Source organism: Zingiber officinale, chromosome 5A, assembly GCF_018446385.1.
Source record: "Zingiber officinale cultivar Zhangliang chromosome 5A, Zo_v1.1, whole genome shotgun sequence".
Classification (NCBI taxonomy): Eukaryota; Viridiplantae; Streptophyta; class Magnoliopsida; order Zingiberales; family Zingiberaceae; genus Zingiber; species Zingiber officinale.
The window spans coordinates 132,697,611-132,719,903 of NC_055994.1; the positions used below are offsets into that span (position 1 = coordinate 132,697,611).

General features: G+C 36.9%; 1 protein-coding gene across 1 annotated transcript; it reads right to left on the reverse strand.

The window, feature by feature from the left end:
* Positions 1-763: 763 nt before the first annotated feature.
* On the reverse strand, positions 764-15,139 carry LOC121980033. Its single transcript, XM_042532006.1, has 5 exons — positions 15,010-15,139; positions 14,193-14,475; positions 5,908-6,125; positions 3,114-5,794; positions 764-1,065 (listed from the first exon to the last, which is right to left on the reverse strand). The coding sequence occupies exons 1-4, from the start codon at positions 15,137-15,139 to the stop codon at positions 3,123-3,125; spliced, it is 3,303 nt and encodes a 1,100-aa protein (XP_042387940.1). The 3' UTR covers positions 764-1,065; positions 3,114-3,122.
* Between the last annotated feature and the right edge of the window lie 7,154 nt (positions 15,140-22,293).

The following is a 22,293-nucleotide window of genomic DNA, read 5'->3' on the forward strand; positions in this document are numbered from 1 at the left end:
TAGAAAATATACTTGATTCTAATTTAAAGTGTTGAATTTAGTAGAAATTATACTCATTTTTAGACTTTTGGTACTTAAAAAATATGAAGGACAATTTTAATAGAAAATATATTCAATTCTAGTTTAAAGTGTTGAATTTAACAAGAATTATACTTATTTTTAAACTTTTTGTATCTAAAAAATATCAACGGCAAATAGATAATGATGTTTACATGAGAGAGTTAAAGTAAATAAAATTTTACATTCGGTGAATGAAAATAAAATTGCTTTTAACATAAAGACGGCATGCAAAATTAAAATTATGATTGAAATTTTTTTTCTAATTAACCCAAAGAATAATCTCGAGTTAATTTGCAAATCAGCTTGCAAAGGAATGTTTGTGTAAGAGATTAAAGCTAAAGATCAAATTATGATTTAAAAATCTTTAGAGGGCATTTTAAACAGCAACTAGATTCTACCTAAACTTTAAATTTTGTTTGGCAATTAAACAGCACCTAGATTCTACCTGTTTAAAATTTGTTTGGCAATAAAACAACACCTAGATTCTACCTAAACTTTAAACTTAAGTACTAGTGTAGGATCAATAATTAATTATCGAATACATATTCCTAATTTCCACTGTTTTATTAAATTTCATCACAAAATAAAATCCAATCAGCAACTATAAATATTTAATAATTATTATATATTAATAAATTTAACTTCCATTTTTTTGGAAATCAGGGAGATTTTTTTTTTAAAAAAAATGCACTGGTACGTTCTCTAAATAACAAGTTTGCGTATTTATATTCATCTGAGTTCAATTAGCCGGGTTACTAATCTCTGCTTCCACAGAAGATTTCTTCGACCAGCAACATCTGATACAATATAAATAAGAATCAAAATTTGGTATACAAACTAACAATCTAGCGAAATATCCTCTCAGAGTAAATTGCCTCCTCCCAATAAATTATCGAACTCTAGCTTGATATCTGTAACATGCTCCACCGCTGCTCCAAAGGCGACGATAAATAACTTGCTCTTGCGACAATAATCTTGTCCTTCTCAGCAATCTGTCTCTGCAATCTGTTGTATCGGAATAGGCTAATCAGTATACTTCCAAGAACTCATAAGACAAGAGGCAAAACAAAATCAGCTCAAAAGGTTAAGAGAAAGAGAACACAAAAGAACCTTAGCAAGTTGTCAAACAAACTTTTCACCAGTGATTTAAAGCAATTAGATGGATGGAGAATCAATCCACTAGAAGAGAAAAACCGCAATCTGCACATGTTCGAGAGATTTTGAAGGTTTCTATCCTAAACTGAGTGGGTAGGACAACCATTTCAATAGGAAAGGTGCATGGAACAAGAATATATACACTGCTTTCTCAAGATATTTTGTAGAGTTTGTATCCACATTTTACTGGACATATGCAGCACATGGGGAAAAGAAAAGAACTCCCAAAAAGCAAATAAATATTAGTAATACAAAGAGAGGGAGGGGGGACAAGCATGTAATGTGTAGTGAAATAGAGTTGTGGAATAATAATTGTGTTTCAAGCACGGAAAATAATTAGTTGTTGGCAGTTTGAAAGCTACTGAAACAGTTTGAAAGCTACTGTAACATTTTTAGTGTAAGTTACCACAATGAGAAATCAAGAAACATCAACAATGTTCAAAAGAACAGAAGTACAAGCAAAGTAGATGAAATAAAAGGAATGATAGTACAGATGAGAAAAGAATATTAAATGAATGATAACATAAATTCAAACAATCAAAAGTTACTGCATACAACAGAAGATGTCAAAATAATCAGCATTAGAAATTTGAGCCAGATTCCAACTTATTCATAGGGTTGTCCCAAATAGTTGAGACAAAAACGGTAAGACAAAAAATTAGAAAATTATTATATCATAATTCTTTGGTATTGTACCTAGCTGTGAATTATCAAAGAAATTACCATCCCACAGAATAACAGTGCTTTAATTTTCTGTATCACATAGCTTGCTTTGCTGTATAGGATCACAAAACTACCTAAAATAGCTCTAAATTTCAGCTGAACGTTTAGTCCTCAAAGTTTCATTTCTTATCGAAAGATCAATGAAAAACCCAACCACTATGAATGACAAAATGACAATTGAGAAACAAGGGAAAGATCAGGAACATAAAACAATGGGAAGATCATTCCCTGACTTTCCTCCACAATGCTGCTTTTGCCCGAGTCAATTGCAACTGATAAGTTCATAGAAACAACTAAAAGTTCAAATCAATTGATTCATCTGAATATTAATTATGAATCTAAGTTTGTAATAAAAAATTATTCCACCTCTCCTAACATATATGTGAATTCTTTCCTATGAACTTTCTCTGCCTTAATAGAAAACATTGTGTTAGGGAGGAAATGAGCACTAACAAGCAATCGATGACTTATATAGAATTCAAATCGTGTACTTGAATCATGAAAGTGTCAAATATCATGCTGGAGGTATAGAAGGTTGATTGTGCAATTTGATGTGTCACATATGCTTTCAAGCAGGTTGAGCTGCTAGATGATCTTGCCAAGCGTACAAGAAGCAACAGAACCTTGATGAGGATGAATGGATAACATCCCTGTTTGAGGTGATTCAGGAAAAGATTAGAGCAAGTTGGTCTCTTCCGCGACCTGAAAAGGTGTTCTATTGAGTCAATCAGATGTTGACCAAGTGATTCCCAATGAAATTATCTCAACTCCAGACTTCAAAAAATTGTGAATCATTCTTCTAAGAACCCAATAAGTTCAATCTGTTATAATAATAAGAATTGCATCCCTAGAAGCTGATGTCTAATAGGTACAGTCCTAACATACTCAAGAGAATCCATGTATTGGGATTGGATCAATTTTGTCCAATTTGTTTTCTAACATAAAGTATAGAATGAATCTAGCTTCATGTTTTTGGTACAAGTGATCACTAAATAACATTTAACAATGTAAAACATCAGCACAAATGATTTAATTAAGCATTATTTAATAAGTAATAACTAAGAAGAACTTAAGTAGTAATAAGAAAATACCAATTAAAAAAAAAGAACTTAACATTTACAAGTATCAGGTTTGTCAAAAATTTAAGAAAAACAACCTAAGCCGTGGAAGATTACCTGTTAAGATTACCAATAATCTTTGCATGAGCATACTCCATTCTCAAAATGATGAAATCTCTTAGCATCTCTTGCAATGATTAGCCTTCCAACTAGCTTTGATATGATTTTCAAAGCATTATGGCAATCTCCACAAACACGAAGATTTTTCATAATCTTAATATCTGATCGAACAGAGGAAGTCATAAGGGCATAAGAAAGAGCCAGCCTCTCACTGTGAGCAAGTAAAGCATCCTCCTTAGATTCCTGGTCAACATCATGGAGCACAAATCTTGTGTCTGGCACATATCCAGCCTCCTTCATTTGTTGTTGCAAACATCTTAGCTGCGCATAAAGTTTGTCATTTTCAGGATGAGATCTGTCTCCTGCTCTGTATTCACGAATTCTGCTCTTAAGTTGAAGACCCTTCTTCTTTTCTTTCTCCTTTGCCAAGTCTGAATCTTTCACAAGCAACAGACCCTTCTTAGATTGTTCATTTAGCCTAGAAGCATCTAAATGCTCTACAACCTTAGCACATAGATCCCCTAGTTCCAAATTTCCATTTAATCTAGAAAGAGTCATTAGTGTTTCCCAAATATCAATACTCGGCTCACATGGCATCTGGTGAATGAATTCAAGAGCTTCTTCCAAATATCCTGCTCTCCCAAGCATATCTACAATGCCAAGATAATGTTCCATGCCAGGAGCAATACCAAAATCTTTTTCCATTGATGCAAAGTGTAACAGTCCTTCCTCAATAGCTCCTAGACAACCACAGACATAAAAAATTGATACAAACAATCCTCCATCAGGTGCCAACTCTTTCTGTTTAAACCCGGTGAACATTTCAATTGCATCCTCTCCGTACCCATTATTTGCAAGACCCATTATCATGGTCTCCCAAGATGTCAAATTTCGATGAGGCATATTATCAAATAACTGAAAAGCATCAGATGTTGAACTGCATTTGAAGTACATATCCAAAATCTTGTTGTTTACTCTAACCTCAACATTTTCAAATCTTTGTAATATGTGGCTATGTAATTTTCTTGCTTCTTCTATAAACTTGTCATCATCACATGCTACCATCAAATTCAAATACCTTGGAAGGTCCACCATAAACCCATTCTTCTCAAGCATAGCCAACACTTCCATTGCTTCTTCCATCTTCTTTTCTTTGCAAAGCTCGTCCAGTTCATCAATTGTACCTTTGTATCTACTAGAATAGCCAATTTCAGCAGATCCAATAGAAGATTCAGAAGTATTTTGTCCTGCTGAACTACCAGAGAAAGCAGAGTTCTGATGAACTACAGGAGGATTCTCTCTTTGATATCCAGCATGGTCATACAAAATGTCAGTTGGCATTTCTTTTAAAAACCCATGTGACCTTTGATGAATATTTCCTTCTCTATCTGTATAAGTTCCTTTCTGGTTATTTGGAAAAGTTCCAGCTGTGTTATCCAGACAATTAGGATTTGGATCATGTTGCACATTTCCTGGATTGTGTCCATATTTTTCATTGCCGAAGCGTGGATATGTGCCCGAGGGTTTTGGATATCTCTCTCCATAATGGCCACTAGGATCTTGATATAATTCCTCCCTTCTATGACATTCTTTCCAATTTCCATATGATTCACCGTTGGCTATGGTGTTATGGCCACGAACAACATTTGAACTATTGGAAAAACCTTCTTGTTGGGCATCTCCACCATGTATGCTAGGATTATGTGCCCAAGTTCCTGCTCTGTTATCCAGACAATTAGAATTTGGATCATGTTGCACATTCCCTGGATTATGTCCATATTTTTCATTACCAAAGCTTGAATATGTGCCGAAGCGTTCTGGATATCTCTCTCCATAATGGCCACTAGGATCTTGATATGATCCTTCCCTTCTATGCCATTCTTTCCCATTTCCATATGATTCGACATTTGTTATATGGCCAGGAACAACATTTGAATGATGCAAAATACCTTCCTGTCGGACATCTACACCATGGATGCTAGGATTCTGGTGGAACTCTGCTGTGTTATTTTGGTAATGCCAACTTGTTTGTGGACTATGGTAGTGCTGATTAGTAAAAGCACTTGTACTGTGCCCGCCAGGTCTAGAATAGCCCTGATTGTATCTATCAGAATTGACAGAAAATTCATGTTTGTTTCTCCATTCCTTGCCGGTGGAACTCACATGCGCAGGGCTGCTAGTGTCACATCCATTTGAGTTTGAACTGAACTCCTCGTGGATGCCACTTCTGTGGCAATTTAACTGATCATGACTATACGTTGGAGTTCCTCCCGCCTCTCCACTCCTGTAGCCATCTGGACCCTGATACATACCACTGCGAAACGATGAACGGGAGTTGTAATGGGGTTCACTGACACTCTCCTGGTGGGCATAGTGGTCAGGTGGAAAATCATTTCTTTGAGTAGCAGTGCTCAGCCACCGAAGGCACAGGGGTGTAGAAAGTGCATTGTGGGCAAAAGTCTCATGCAAACTCCCAGGGTTTCGCAGAGGAAGTCGGAGAGAATATGCGAGAAATGAAGGAGAATACAATCGAACCTGAAATAACAGAGACCGGGAACTCTTGGCGAGGATCGGTATCTTATTCTTGAACATTATACGCCGCCTCCAGTCAGTTCGAATATATTGCCTTCGACAAGAACAATTGAGAGCCCGAGTGAACAAGGACAGTAAACTGGCTCCTTCGAAACAAAACCAATAATTAAGCAAAACTTACAGAACGGATAAACAACGAGCAAAAATTTAACAAAAGAAGAAGAAGGAAAAAAAACTCAAGCTTGAGTTCGGAAAATACCTAACAAGTGGAGCGAGAAGACGGAGGCGTCGTCAGTCAACCTGTCCTTGCTGCCATCATCATGAACCAGGAAGAGGGGCAGATCTAGTGAGGCGGCACCGCCGCCGACAGCAGGTAAAATGAGAGGAGAAAGTCTAGCGTTGGCGGCGGCGAGGGAGGGCCGGAATGTCGAACGGAAGGGGTTATTAATGGGGTTAGGGTTGTTTACGAAAAAGACACTTTTAATAGTAATATTTGGTAAATATTTGGCAAAAGATGAATACGTTCGCCCTGCGTCCTTGTCGGTAGGGGTGTAATCGAGTCGAACCGAGCTGAACTCTTTGATGTTTGAGTTTGGCTCGTTTATAATCGAGCCGAGCTCGAGCTTTATTTAACGAATGTATTCATGACTCACGAGCTTATTCGAACTTTTATCGAGCATAAACGAGCTTAATAAATATAAATTATAAATTTAAATATTTATTAAAAACTAAATTATATATTTTTAAAAAATTATAATATTCTTGTTAAAATTTATAATTTTATTCTAATAAATAAATTTAATATATTTGTCTATGTTTATCATAAGTAGAGTGTAAAATCTATAAATTCAATATCAAAACTATTATTTTTTTATTTAAAAGTTGATTTATGATCTTAACGAACATGCTCACGAGCTAACGAACCGAATATTGTGAAGCTTGAGTTTGGTTTGTTTATCTTAACGAGCCTCATTAAACGAGCTCAAACGAGCTTTTATCGAATCGAGCTTCGAATAGCTCACGAGCGGCTTGACTCATTTACATCCCTACTTGTCAGTCTACCTCAAAACCAACACGAAGGAAGTAAATTATAATAACTGAGAAGACAAGTGGCAGGTGAGGTGGGTTTACACGGATTGCAGGGATTTACGTCCCGCCAGTTCCGATATTCAACCTCAAGACTTTATGTGGCAATCAACATAGCACTTACCAACTCAGCTAAGCCCGTGGGATAAAATTTTGGTAAATATTGCCAGGATGGAAGATATACTAGCTTTTTTTACTGTAGATTACTTTAATTTCAAAATTACTCATTACGTAACTACTTCCATTCTTGCCTCATTTACTTTCTAAATGTCGTCGTAAGTACTTCTTGATTTATTTTAATGGTCGATAGAAAATTTCTATAAGATCGGATCGATCACCTCAGGCTCAATATTTCTCAGCCCGATTAATCATTTTTTTAGTTACTTCTTAACTGAGTATTAGTCTAATCAAATTTTTTTAGTCAGTTTTAATTTATTTTTATTAAAAAATCTTTGCTCTCAATATATTGGGTCAAATTGATATTTGAGAACATTTTTAGAACCACAATAACTAAACAAACACATAGGAACTAGATTCGTATCATTAATGTTTGAGGATATGGATATAATTATAAGAACTAGACGAACTCATATGATCCAGTTTCATGTTATTTTAAGCACACTAGGTCCATTAATCAATTTGGTCAAATGAACCTTAAAAGTTTAAGCCAAAATCAATTAATGGATCTAAAGAGCTCAGCATGATGTGAAATTAGATTCTATAAGTTTGGTCTAGTTCTTATGATTATATTCATGCCTTCAAACATCAATTTGACCTAATATATTGAGAACAATTATTTTTTGAACATGAATTAGTTTTTCGGACATATTCATATTTAAAAATCATTGCTCTTAGTATATTGAATCAAATTGATGTTTAAGGACAATTTTATAATCATAAGAATTGATTTCGTGTCATTCTGAGATCTCTAAGTCCATCAGTCGATTTTAGCTGAAACCGATTGATGGACTTAAAGGCCTTGGAATGACACAAAACTAATTCCTATGTATTTGTCTAGTTCTCATGATTATAAAAATGTCCTCAATTATCAATTTGACTAAATATATTAAAAACGGTAATTTTTTAAATACAAATTAGTCAAAACTGACTAAAAAATCAACTCAACGGCTAAAAAAGGCACTTGATCAGGAATAGAAATAGGGGTAAAAAGAAAGTGGATATATGATTTAGTAATTTTAAAATTAGGATACGTGACTTGGTAATTTGGGAAATTTGTCTATATGGTTTGGTAAAAAGCTGAAGATATATTATGGTGGGAAGAAGTTGAGGTATAAAAATGGTTCGACTGCCTACCGTAGAATCGGAAAAAACACTAGAAGGGGGGCAGCAGAAGAATAAGAAACAATGCTAACACGACCAAGTTTTTTACTTGGTTCGGAGCCTTTAACGACTCCTATTCCAAGGCCCGCACTCGTCAAGTGCTTTCGTTGGGCAATCCACTAATAGTTCGAAATGGTTACAAATTTCAAGTACAAGAAATATATATATAAATTACCGACAATAAAAGAAACTAATTAAAGCTGAAGTGCGGTTGTCGGTGGAGCGTAGCAGTGCTGCGGGAGCCTTTTCGAAGCACCAAGTAGCAGAGAAGGTCGTTGCAGTTGTTGTTCTAAAGCTCCGGACCGAAGGCCTTTAAATAGGTCCATTCTAAATGTCTGAAACCCCTCCGGGCACCTGGACCACGTGGCTCGGTCAATCGACACGCTCCACGTAAGCTTGTGGATCAATTTTCGGGTCCGGGTGCCTGACTGAGTCCGAGATCCTAGATCGCTTGGGCACCCAGACCGCTTGGGAACCCACAGCCCTACCCAGGCAAGCCTACTCCGGATGCCTGGACCAACTCCGAGTGCTCAGACCCTTTTCTTCAGCAACTTCCACCTGCAAGAAAAGGTTACTCCAGGCAATCAAAAAATAGATTTTATCTTGCAAAACAGATTTAGCACAACATAATAGATTATGAGTAGTAATTAGATCCTGTCTTTTTGATACCAGGATCTAGTCAAGGTCTCAGCTTAGGTTTTCCAAATGGACCTAAGCTGGACTGAATCCTACAGTCCCCTCAATGGGGAATGCGTCCTCACTGGATCTCTCTTTCAATTGCATACCTTTACTTACCACTTGCAGTCACTCGACTTGTCGCTAACCCACTAGGTCTTCCTGCCAGTTGTCAGGTCCGCAAACCCAACTGGACTTTGGCCAGTTGTCAGGTCCACAGACCCAACCGGACTTCCCGCCAGATATCGGGCCCTGCGGACCTATCTGGACTTCGCACCAGCTATCGGGCCTCACGGACCTAGCTGAATTTAGCATATTTGTCATACATCAAAACCAGACTGTTAATGTAATCTGCACCGACAATCTTCTCCCTTTTTAATGTAATGACAACCTGAATTAAAGTTAAAAAAAAATGCAATAAAGTAATAAAGCATAAAATGTTTTAAAAGTTAGTTCAATTTTTCTAACTTAACTCACTATCCTCCCCCTTTAGCATACATCGAAAAATTAAGACATAATGCATAAAAAAGTGAGAAAATATTGCAAGCAAGTTTCAAAGAGTTATGACAATATAAGAAATTTTGAATACTAATTACTTTAAATAATTAGGGTTTAGGGTTAATTGGAGGGTGGAATAAATATTTTGAGAAATTTTGCAAGTAAGATTTCAAAAGTAATATCTTTTTAAAAATATTTTGAGAAATTTTACAAGTAAGATTTTCAAAAGTAATAACTTTTCAAAAATATTTTAAAGTTGTTTTTCAAAATGATTTTAAAAAATTCAAAGTTTACTTTAAAAAAAAAATGGTTTAAAGCAAAACTTGAGTTATGTATATAAGAGCATTGTTGAAGTAAAGGTTTGAAAAAAAAAACTTCTTTAAAAAAAATTCAAAGTGGAATAACTTTTCAAAATATTCTAAAAGTATTTTTCAAAACATTCGGCTAAAGTTTTTCAAAATAAGTTTGTCAAGAATTTTTAAATAAACAAATTATATTTTTCTTGAACAATCCAAAGTACTTTGAACTATGTAAGGCTAATTTTGAAAGTACTTCAAAAAAAAATGAGAAAAATTTTTGAAGTAAGAGAGATGTTTTAAAGAAAAAAATATAGAGAGATGATTTTTAGTAATTATTTTTAACTTATATAAGTAAATTCTCCCCCTTAATCTGATAACATAGTGAGATCAATCATTATGTAATAAACAATAGCAAGTCAAATCACTAAAGTAAAACTGGCTAAAGAGAGATAGAATACTAGTAACTGAAATGAAAGTAAAGTCACATCAAGTCAATATGTACAAGTAAAAAGAAACAATCAAGGACTGTACTACTGTGAAGACGAGGAAGATGGGTCAAAACCCTAGGAGCGCAAGAAGTCCATCAACTCAGTATGACAAGTCCGGTTCTCCTCTCGAGAACTGGACATGTCCTATCAAAGATCGGAGACCTTCTGTCGAAAACTCGTCATGGCAGCCTCAAATCTGATAACTTGGTCGTCTAGAGTACGAGGGACTGGAGGTCGCAGTGCCCTAAAGAGATCAACAATGTACGCATCTAACTCTGCCTCCTCACCTAGAATTGGATTAGGCTAATCCTGGGCCTCAAGGTCAGGCTGGGGCGAGGCAGCTAGATCGGGCTGGTGTTGGGCCCCTCTCCTCTAAGACAGGACGCCCTCATCATCTATATGTACACCTCCTAAGGAGAAGTACCTAAGATCTACCATGTCAAACTCATTTAGGGCTCTAACATCACCTACAGTGATATCAACATCCAATGAGGTAATGTATGCAATCAAAATATAGCAATATGGCATGTGGACCCATCGACTAGTGGTAATACTAGCCGAATAGTATATATCTAATCTATGACATAATGCATAAAGGAGAAAGGAATGAAAAGGACGCATCATCACTACGTCGCGAGTGGTGGGGGGGGCAAAATGCATGTAACTAGGACTCGATATAGGACATAGTCATGGACTCTAAAGGCAACTGATCGAAATAGGGTCACAATCGATACACGTTGACCCCCAAAAAATATGAATAGATCGTATCAAGTGTGATATATGAGTAGGGATCACCAAATGGTGGATCTCGAGGAGGGTAGCACTAGAAGGGACATGTGGATGGACGCAAACCCAAAAAGTCACGAATAATAGTGGGAGATAAGGTCATATCTATACCAGCGACCCTAGTAGTATAGATAAAATTATTGACTCTAACTAGGTTGTTATACAGCTCAGCACACAAACCTATGTTAACTGAACTGAGCAATAAACTAATCGCTGCAAGCTGTAATAATTAATAATTTCTACGGTAGGAATGCATGATCGCATGAAAAATTATCTATCTAAAAGTCTAGAAGGTATAGGAACATATATGGTAGAGGAAAATCTAACCCTAAGTTCATCAATAGGGAACCTAGGGTATGTACTAGCGGTCGAGGGGCCAGCACCAGAACGGGATCATTTCCTAATTAACAAATAACAGCCTAAAAATAAAATTTTAAGAAAAAAAAATTAAAGTTTAAGGTTAAAAATAATTTACCAAGGCATCGGGAATATTTATAAAAGAACTGGCGATCTCGATTGATCCGTAACACACGACTTGATAACCGAAGTAAGAAAGTTTTAGGAAAAAAATATTTTTCCTTTTCTTGCTTTTGCTCGTAAAACCTGATGAGGGGTTTTTTACAAAAGAGAAAAGGTTGGGGGCGCCCCTACCCCCCCCCCCCCCCCCCTTCTTCTTTTTTATAGGGCTTTTCGGGCGCCCGGACCCAGTCTGAGCGCCTGGAATGGGGGCGCAGTGTCCGGGCACCCAGATCACGATACCAGGGGCAGGCACCCCTGGGTTTGGGCTCCCGCTCATGATTTATTTACTTATTTTTTATTATTATTATTATTATTAATTAATTAATTAATTAGTTAGTTAGGGGTTAAGTTTAAGGATCTATTTAAGTTAAATTGATTAAGTTAAAGATTAATTTAAGTGATAAATTGATTCAAGTTAAATTGTTTAATTAATTTTTATTAGGTGAAATTGGAAAATTAAGTAAAGAAGATGATTAAGTAATTGTCTTATGTTAAACAGTTGTGGTATTTAGTTGAATTGGAGAAAAAAAATGATTAAGTTAAAATGGTTAATTTAGTTATTAAGGTTAAGGATTTTAATTGAGAGTTTTAATAGATTAATTAATTTGTTAAATAAGTTAAGAGATAATTTGGTTAGGTCAATTCTTTAATTTGGGTTAAGAATTAAGTAAATTTATAGAATTGATTAAATAAAATAAGTTGTGTAAGTTATAAGTTAATTTCAAGTTGTGAAATTAAGTTTAAGTTAATTAACATATATTAGAATTAATTTTGACGATTAATTAACTTAAGAAGATTGATTTACGAAAAAGTATGAATTTAATTAATGGTTAATTAAATTGATTAACTTGAGGATTAATTAATTCAAGTTTAAAGCTTATTTTGAGTTGATTTCATTAATTAATTAATTAATTGAAGATTAATTTAAGTTAGTAATTAAGTCAAAGATTAAGTTAACATAGGTTAGAAGATTAATTGAGATAAAAATTTAAGAAGAGTAGTAGTAATAAAAGCTTAGTTGAAAATATTCATCTATTATTGGTCCTTAACTATCTAACCCTTGATTACTAACTAACTATCAGAGGATAATAGTGTTTACCTAGTTAGTCAAATCAAGTATTTATGTCCAATTAGATATTATTGAAAAAAAGATTACTTGATTTGATTAATATTTTATTGTATTTTTCACCCAGACTTTTGTTGATGCACTAATATAAGCATCTGAAATCCAAGCAAAATGTCTACGCATCTCATACCATTCTATGTTTATAGATACACAATCAAGGTAATCTACTGTGTTTGTGAGATGTTCAATTCCTAGATCTATATGATCATACTTTCTAGGGGATTAATCTAGGCTAAGGCCAAAATAAATTTTGGAAAACTAATGAAATAGGAAATTTTTAGAAAATATAAGTAAATAAATTTTCCTAGAATTTTAAAAATTATCTGAATAAATATCTTTTCCCTTAATCTAAGATTTTTCAGACACAAGTAATATCTTTAAACTTATTTGTATAAAATTTTAATGAATTAATTATTTAATTTCAATTTAATTATTTAGATTTAATTTACTTTTAAATTATCCTTATTCATCTCACTAGTCTAAATTTTCAAACAAGAGGGATCCTATGATTTTGTGAGACGAGTCAAATTGAATTTCAGGATTTTGTTTAACTTTGTGTTAGATTCAAGTTTACCTTTGGGTTCAACAAATAGACATTTTTCGGATAAACTTCTGGGCTACGGTGAGTCACTTGAATATCATTAGAGTAACCATACCTTCGAGGTTTTCCAAATAGTCCTATCCACTGAACTTAATAACAAAACTTTGGTCTAACTATCTAGGATTGGTAGAGGGTAGATTCAGTTAGTTCCACTAAGCTAAATGCACTAGGTCGAAGTTATATCTTCCTAGACATGTATAGACAGAGATTCCCTAACTTACTATCATCCAAAACTTCTCCAGTGCTATTTTCAAGTTAAACTTTTGTCTCTATTTGATCTAATTCTACTTACCCAACCGGGTAAACTAATATTTTAGAGGTGCCAACTAATTTGGAGCCTCCCCTAAATTATTAAGTTTTTATGTTTTAGGTTTATGTCGTTTATTTTTATAGTTATAATAAACTTGATGGTAATTATTTGATTTATTTGAGTTTGAATTGTTTGACTTTATTTTATTATTTTATTGATTTGACTTTATTTGATTCTTTAGTATTGAGTTAATAGGTTTAGTTAGTTTTAGATAATGAATTTCAGTTTTGGGTACATAGAATTTATTGAGCCCTACTTACGTGGTAAGACACGCTTTTGGAACCCCAGCCTTAGTTTGTTTCTTATTTTGGCTTATAAGTGATATAAATGTTTTATTTGTTGAGATGGATTTGTATCCAAGCCCAGATTTATTGTAAACAGATTTTTGAGTTTTAAGAATTAAATTTAAGTTTTTAGATCTAGTGGTAAAAGCTTCTAATAATCCTTTAAGTTTGTTAATTTTATTATTTAATATTGTGTTTTCCTCTTCAAGTTTTATAACTTGATTTGGATTTGTACTTTCAATCTATTCCTTGAAGTGTTGATTTTTCTCAAGGAGCATTTCATTTTGTTTTCCATAGTTAATTAATTTTTTATTTAAACATGCAATAATTCTAAAGAATTTTGAGGTTAGGATAGAAGATACCTTGTTCAAACCTTTAGAAATGAGTCCATACTCGTGGCTTGATTCGTCTTCGGACTCATCGTCTTGTTCCAACTCGCTTTTTGATTCTGATCCTGTTGCGATCAGTGCGAGGTAGTTGTGATGTTTTTGATCTTCGACATCTGATTCTTCTGAAGATGATTCGTCTCACATCGCCTTGAGTGCCTTTTTCTTTCTGGTTATTTTAGATTTGTCGTCTTTCACCTTTGGGCACTCGTGCTTGTAGTGTCCTTTCTTGTTACACCCGTAGCATGTGATCTTCACCTTCGTGTCATTTGACTTGATTACCTTTTGTAGATCCTTCTTCGAGAAGCTGTTCTTTCTTCTTGTGAACATTTTTCTGACCATGTTCACAAGTTGTTCTTCTTCGTCTTCTGAGTCAGATTCAGATTCTGACTCTGGTTTGTTCTTTTGTTTAGTTTCTTTTGAGGGACCTACAAAAAGAGCAATACCTTTCTCGACTTATTTTGAGTTAGTCTGTTCATGGAGTTCAAGTTCACAAAATAATTCATCGAGTTTTAATTTAGTTAAGTTTCTAGAAATTTTATAAGCATCTACGATAGATGCCCATAATGCATTTCGAAGAAACACGTTTAAAGCATACCTTATCAAGTCTCGATTTTCCATTTGATGACCGATTGTATGAAGCCCGTTGAGGATGTCCTTTATCTTTGCATGTAGTTGACTCACATATTCTCTTTCCTGCATTTTTATGTTAAATAATTTATTTAAATAAAGGTCCCTTTTTGCTACCTTTGCGTCGTTAGTTCCCTCGTGAAGTTACATAAGTTTGTCCAACAACTCCTTCGCACTTTTGTGTGAGCTGATGCGGTTTAGCTCCTCCTTTGTTAATCCACACTAGATTATGTTGAGAGCCTTGAAGTCGACATGGGCCTTCTTCTTCATTTCCGGGTTTCAATTTTCCGGGTCTATTGGAATTCCGACATTGTCGACAGGAGCCTTGTAACCTTTGGTGATGCTGAACCATTGGTTGAAGTTGGTCATCAGGTATACCTCCATCTGCTTCTTCCAGTACAGGAAGTCATCACCGTTAAAGAGGGGAGGACGGATGGTGCTGTATCTCTCATTTTGGGCCATGAATCTTGCACACAAAGAGAAAAAGAAAAGGCGGTCCCAAGATTGGGTCTTGGATTAGCAGCGTGGGAGAAAAATTAAAACATTAAGACTGAATTGGTGTTGCATCAATTTAGAGTAGTTTGCAACAAAAAAATTATTCAAAGAGGCAACTGTACCAATTTGGATTATATCGTGATGCGGCGATGGAGGGAGGCCCACCTGGCATAGGGTCAACTGCCAGGGTGGAGGATTGGTCAACTCTTGGGTGTTAAAGGACCAAACGGAGGACAATTACAAGGGTCAATCGGGTAGTCAGGCCCCTACCGACGGGAGACAGGTCCAAGCAGACCTCCAATCTAGCTTGGGATGATACGTAAGACAGCCAACGCTCAATACGAAGTAGTAGGACACCAAGGAAAACCACACAGCTGGTCTGAATGGGGAAGGATATGTTACTACACGTGCTCCTTCCTGAAATCTACGAAGATGTGCGCTAGCTCCGGTGAATGACGATCTCTGATGAAGAGAACCTCCTGTAGTTTTGGGAGAAGCCCTCCACAACCCTGCGCACAGCGAAATAAGCCAATGAAGCGCTAGTGACCTAAGACTGGGGTGGAGATCCCTGGCTAGGTCCTCCGACGCTCAAGTCAGTCTCTCTCTCAAAGGTGGAAGAAAGGAAGAAGAAGAAGAAGAAGAAGAATAACTGCAGTGAAACAGAGTTTGGATGCTAAACTTGCGTACCTTGCCAATGGAGAGGATCCCCTTTTTTATACTACCTCACGTGACCTCCATAGTCGTGAAGTGGTCTCGGTTCGTTAGGGTTTGTTAGGAGATAAAGTCATCTTCTATACTTCGTGCAATAATCTTTTAAGGAATCTTTTCTGTGCCCCAGATATACCCGTTTTTCATTTATGACTTGTATGTATAATGGGGACACGTCATCATAACTGAATAGACCTGCAAAAATAACACGAACTTTCCTCGAATGTTATAACTTAATTAAACTAACACTGGCATAACTTAAATAAGAAACTAGAAAGAAGAGGCACAACGAGGTTTACTTGGTTACAATCGGAGAGGTTGTTAATCCAAGGAAGTTGAAGCTCACTATCAAAGTCTCCTTTAGGTGGAGAAGTCTCTTACAACAGTTAAAACACTCAAAATGCAAAGCTAGACAAAGGAAATTATTTGCAAGTGTTCTGTCTAAGCTTCTGGGACTAGGGCAGTATTTATAACCCTGGTCGGGGCGCTTGGAAGAGTTCTAGGTGTCACGCCCCCAGAGGAGTCCCTACCGACAAAATTTCGATAGCATCTCCCCTGTACCGGTGACAATATGAAGCATAAGTACATATAACCACAGACATACTCATCAGCAGTATACAATAGCCCACACAGCTGGATAAATAACACAACCACGTAGTTTTAATAGCAGCCCACACGGATGAAACATAACACAGCGAAAATCACAAAATAAGGAACATAAAACAACAGAACAACTAACTGCGAGCCGACTCGGCTTGACACAATATTAACAAACCAAATACAAGATACCACAAACGATACTCCAAATAAAAGAATACACAAGTACAAGAACAAGTACAAAACCAAATACAAATAGCGTAAGGAATACCAAAATCATAAGGTCGTCCTTGAATGTGACGTGGGACTGACGGACAAGACCTCTAGGCGACTCCATAAATCCTTTACGTGCTACCTGGCGAAATAACCAGTTTACGGGGTGGTGAATATAAAGACTCAGCGGGTAATAGACAGATAGTGCATGAGTATAGTAAAGAACTAGAGATACAAAGGTATACAGTCTCGTAAGGAATATAGCAGATACTAAAGTGATATCATAGTAAATGTCCATACCTGAAACAATATCCTAACCTAGTAATAGAAGGTCAGGAGTAGTAAAGACCTGCTACAGTACTGCTCATAACTACATGGATATCATGTGAGTCATATACATGTTATCAATAAGTAAGCTAGTGTCTAAACACATACAACAAATGTATATCTCAACATATGTAAGCATAACAGCATAAAATAGCAATAGCAACATAAGTAAGCAGCAGCAGCATAAGTGAAATAACAACAGCATATGCACAGATGGTCACCCTGCCCACCTCTCTGCACCACGACCCCTGTATGGTCGAGAGATTGGATCAATGACAACTGTACGACACTCTAGCCGCCACTACTCTCGAGTGACCGAGTGGACAGTTTGCATAGTAGCTATCTAGCCACGTAGCAATAGGGTCCCTGCTACTCACAACTCCAGCCGCCACTACCCATGAGTGGTCAAGTGCGGCACGATAAGATAAGCGGCACACTCCAGCCGCCACTACCCATGAGTGGCCGAGCGTGCGGCCCTAGCCAACGACCCTCTCAACCACAAGGGAGACATGGTTGCCGGCATACATGCAATGACATGATGCGTCAAATGCAGCAGTCATCATATATATATATAAACAGAAATCAGGTATGCTACATGAAGCCAGCATGCTCAATAAGAAACATGTATCGATAGCGATTAAAGCAAGTAAACATGGTATCAGGTGTCCATATCCAATATCTAATATCCAGTATCTAATATTTGGTGTCTGATATCTGCTAAATATCATATAGATAGCAACGAGAGACTGTATCGACATAGAAATGAGTAGCTCAAAGATTGAGTGGAAGTATCAAACGCAGGAAAAATAAGAGTGGAGTCAAGATAAACACAATATCTATCTGAATATAAAGCTCATGCACTAGGGGCAAAATATTAAAAAGATAAAGCAAGAAGTACCCGCCTTTATACGTAGATCGTGTCAAACAATCCCACGTCAAGACGCTCGTTCCGAATCCAAGTCCTGTGATCACATAGTATATTTAGCTAATTACATAGAAAGTAATTAACTAACAACTCCCTCACTTAATTAAAGTAATTCTAATTACACATGGTTATAGATTAATCCCCAATTAACCTTAAGCATACTACAACCTAATTAGATTAGGTTTACCATGAATCATCTCTATATAGCTCCCCAAATCAACACATCATTTAATCCAATACAAATTCATCTCTTAATTACCAATCCACTATATAATATGACCAATTTCTACAATCCATCAATACTAATCCCAAACCAACATAGAAATGGAAATCAACTTCCAAAACTCACCGAAATTGAACACTCCGCTATAGACTCACAACCAGAGAAACTCGCTGCTGGAAAATGATAGTCGGTGCTACACTTGCTGCAGAAACTTTGTGGCTAGAATACAACGGAGTTGCTGCCCCCTTCAACTTCAACATCCCAATTCGTAATCAATACCATCATAATTAGGAATTAAACCCTAATTCTTAAGCCACAACTTTTAAACTAACAACGTACCATCAATCGATCATCAAATCTGGCGAATCTTGTTGGAAACTTCACATATGATCAGAAGCAAGATCCAATACTGGTGCTGGAACCAGATGGACGGTCGAAGGATGATCTTGAATAGTCCAAGATCCGGTGAGAAGGCGTCGCTGGACCTCCTTGATCCAAATCCAGTGATGAGGAGGGGCGATCGACCTCCACGAGCAACAGCTAGGGCTCGGCTCGGAGAGGAAGAACACACCCCCCCCCCCCCAAGAGGGAGACAACGACGTTGCTCCAAGAAACGATAGTCGTATGGCATTCGAAAGTTCTCAAGAATCGGCGTTAGGGAGAGGTGATCAACCTTCGGGCGGTGGTCGACGATGAGCTCGTGACGGCTAGGCCAAGGCGGTAGCGGTGACTAGCCGGAATCACTGCGCGGCGCGACATCGAGCTGAGATGCATGGCGTGGCATCAGGAGGAGATGCGCAGCATCAAGCGAAGACTCGCCGCGCAGCATCGGGCGGCGATGACTTTCCGAGGAACACCTTGTGTGCATCCATGGTAGATGCCTACAAGGTTTCTAAGGACCTCTCTACTATTAAATTAGATGAGTTATTTTCTGAGTTTGAGCTTCATGAACAGACTAACTCATGTCCGGCCGAGAAAGGGTTGACTTTGATTGCAGGTACAGGAAGAGCACGCGAGTCAAAATTAAAACGCAGAACCGAACAAGAATCAGAAGAGGAACAAGATTCAGAAGATGACGACGAGCTCACAACCGAAATCGTCAACCTGATGAAGAAACTCTACAAAAAGAAGGGCTTCAACAAAAAGGATGTCAAAAAGGCCATCCGAACCAAAGAAACCCAATCAAGCTCAAAGGTCAAATTCGAGGTGACTTGCTACGAGTGTAATCAGAAGGGACACATCAAGGTGAACTGTCCGAACCAAAAGGATCCAAAGAAACCAAGAAGGAAGAAGGCTCTGAAGGCAACTTGAGACAAGTCTTCTTCCGAGGAATCCGACGACGAAGAAGTCGAGTAGGCAAGCTTCCTCGCATTGACAACCCGGGACTACACAAGAAGCGAGGACGAATCAGAAGCCGAGTCCGAAAGAAGCCACGGATCTGCATCCGTTTCTGAAGGGCCAAACCCCTCTATAAGTAAATGTTGTTTATACAGTTTAATCAATTATTTAATGCATAAAGTAGCTAAGTCCAAAGTTCGAATCAAGTTGCTTCTAAAGGAGATAACATTCCTTAAAGAAGTGACTAATACCGAATCCTTAACTGATCCAGGTCAGACTGGAACCTCAACTCAACTTCAAAAACTTGAGGAAGAGAATTCCAACCTGAAAAGTCAAGTCAAGGACTTGAAGACCGCTTTGGAACGATTTACATTAGGCTCCAAGAATCTTGACTTGATTCTTGGGACACAAAGAGCCATTTATACTAGAACTGGACTAGGTTTTAAATCCAAAAGGAAATATCGATCCTATCTATCCTTAGTCAACAAACCAAATAGTAAACTAGTCCAAGCATGAGTACCCAAGTCCAACTTGGTCAATCAAGTTGGACTTGATCAATATTGGGTCCCCAAGGATCAAGTTCATTACCTTGATAAACCTTATCAAGGCTATGATCCAAGGGGAGCCAAAAGAAAAACTGTCTTAATAAATTAATAAATAAATAAATAACTATATTAATAAATAAATAAAAATCATCTCAATAAATAAATTTATATATATATATATATATAATTCAAACTTTAAATTAAATAAAAGTTATAAAGGAATATGAAGGGAGACTCCAGAATAGCTGGCACCTCCAAAAGGTACCTACCCGACAGAGTAATTAGGACTAGAATAAAAAGGGTTAAGTTTAACTTGACCCACGGTACTGGTGAAGTATTGGATGATAGTACGTTATGGAAGCTTAGTCTATGCATGTCTAGGAAGATATGACTTCAACCTGGTGCATTTGGCTAAGTGGAACTGACTGAAGCTACCCTTTATGGATCCTAACTAGTTAGACCAAGGTTTTGTACTAAGTTCAGTGGATAGGACTATTTGGAAAACCTCGAAGGCATGGTTACTTTAATGGTGTCTAAGTGACTCACCATAGCCCAGAAGTTTATCCAAAAAATGCCTATTTGTTGAGCCCAAAGCTAAACCTGAATCTAACATAAAATTAAAACAAACTCAACATTGTCATGTAAACCCTGCAGGTGGACTTAGTTTGACATGACAATAAGGTTGAGTGGTACTACTCTTGGAGCTAAGATATTAATTAAGTGAGTTGTCAGTAACTCGTTTAATTAGTGGACATTCAATATCTTAAACACAGGGAGACTAACACACTTATGATAAGAAGGAACCCATATTGTAATATGGGATTGGTGCGGTAATGCAATAATAACTCTTTAGTGGAATGCGATATTATTGATGAACTTGAGTTGGGTGTTCAGGGCGAACATGGGAAGCTCAAGCTCATCAAGAAACCAAAACCAATTCCATCTCTCGGTCCCTATTGTAGTCTCTTATTTATAAAGCCTTATATCTACTTAAAGTCAAGTCTCTTACCCATCTTATGGTGGTCGGCCAAGCCAAGCTTAGAGCCCAAGCCAGGGCCGGCCAAGCCAAGAATTGGAGCCATGTTATATGGTCGGCCAAGCTTGGAGCCCAAGCTAGTGTTGACCACCGCAAGTGTACGAAAATGTCACAAGTAATATAAAAGATTATCGTATCCATAGGGACTGGAATAAGTACTAGAAATGTTTCAACACGAGTTAGCTAAACAACTAATCAATTAGTTTCCAAAAGCTAAATGTAACTAATGAAAAGTAAACATAGAAATGAAAGATCAACAAACAAGATTATGGGCTATGATAAAGGAATGTTCTAGGAGTTTTGGTTTCTTTGTAAGACTCCTCAATGTAAATGATCTACCAAATCCTGTTTCTCAATTGCCCAACATTTATAGAAGGTTGTCGGTTCTCTCTTGCAATAGACAACCGGCCTAGGACTGAAATCTATACCTAAATGTGATCAATTAGATATGAACTTATGTTGTCCTTACACGGACATGTTCCTGTCAAGAAGATCCCTCAGACAATCAACACAAAGATCATACTTCTCAACCCATAAGATATAAAGATTAATCCCTAAATCTATCCTACCCTCTTAAATTATCCTATTTTCCCTAAATCTTATCCCTCAAACATCCTTACATGGGCTTGCACCTTTCGCGTGCTTCTCTCGGAAAATTGAGTGGGAGATAATCTCTACAAGATTTATAGGACATTCAAACAATCAATCTAAAATGAGAATTAGGTCCACATCACAACAATTCATTCAAGATTGAATTGATACAAATAAGACAATATCATAGAAACAAGGAAATGGCAAATCCACAAGAGTTTACATCAATTCATCATATAAATACTCCCTCCATCCTAAAACAAAGAGATCTACTCCATGAATCGAAGAAAGAAATCCGAAAATACAAAGATTACAAACATTTCTTTGATCCCTAATCCAAGAAGAGGAGAGAAAGAAAACTTATCTAAGATGAAGCTTGGTCTTCAGATCCAATCCACGCTTCCGGAGTCGAATCCGTTGAAGATCTTCCTTAGATCACCAGAAATCCTCCCAAGATTGGAAGGAAAGACCCAAATCTCGCTTTCTCCCCAAGAGGGAGAAGATCCCCTTTGAAATGAAGAAGAAATCTTTATATAGAGGGGGAAAATCGGGTGCCACACGGCCCCATGACCTGGCCGTGTGTGGGACATGGCCTGGCTCACTCCCCTCTCTGCCTAT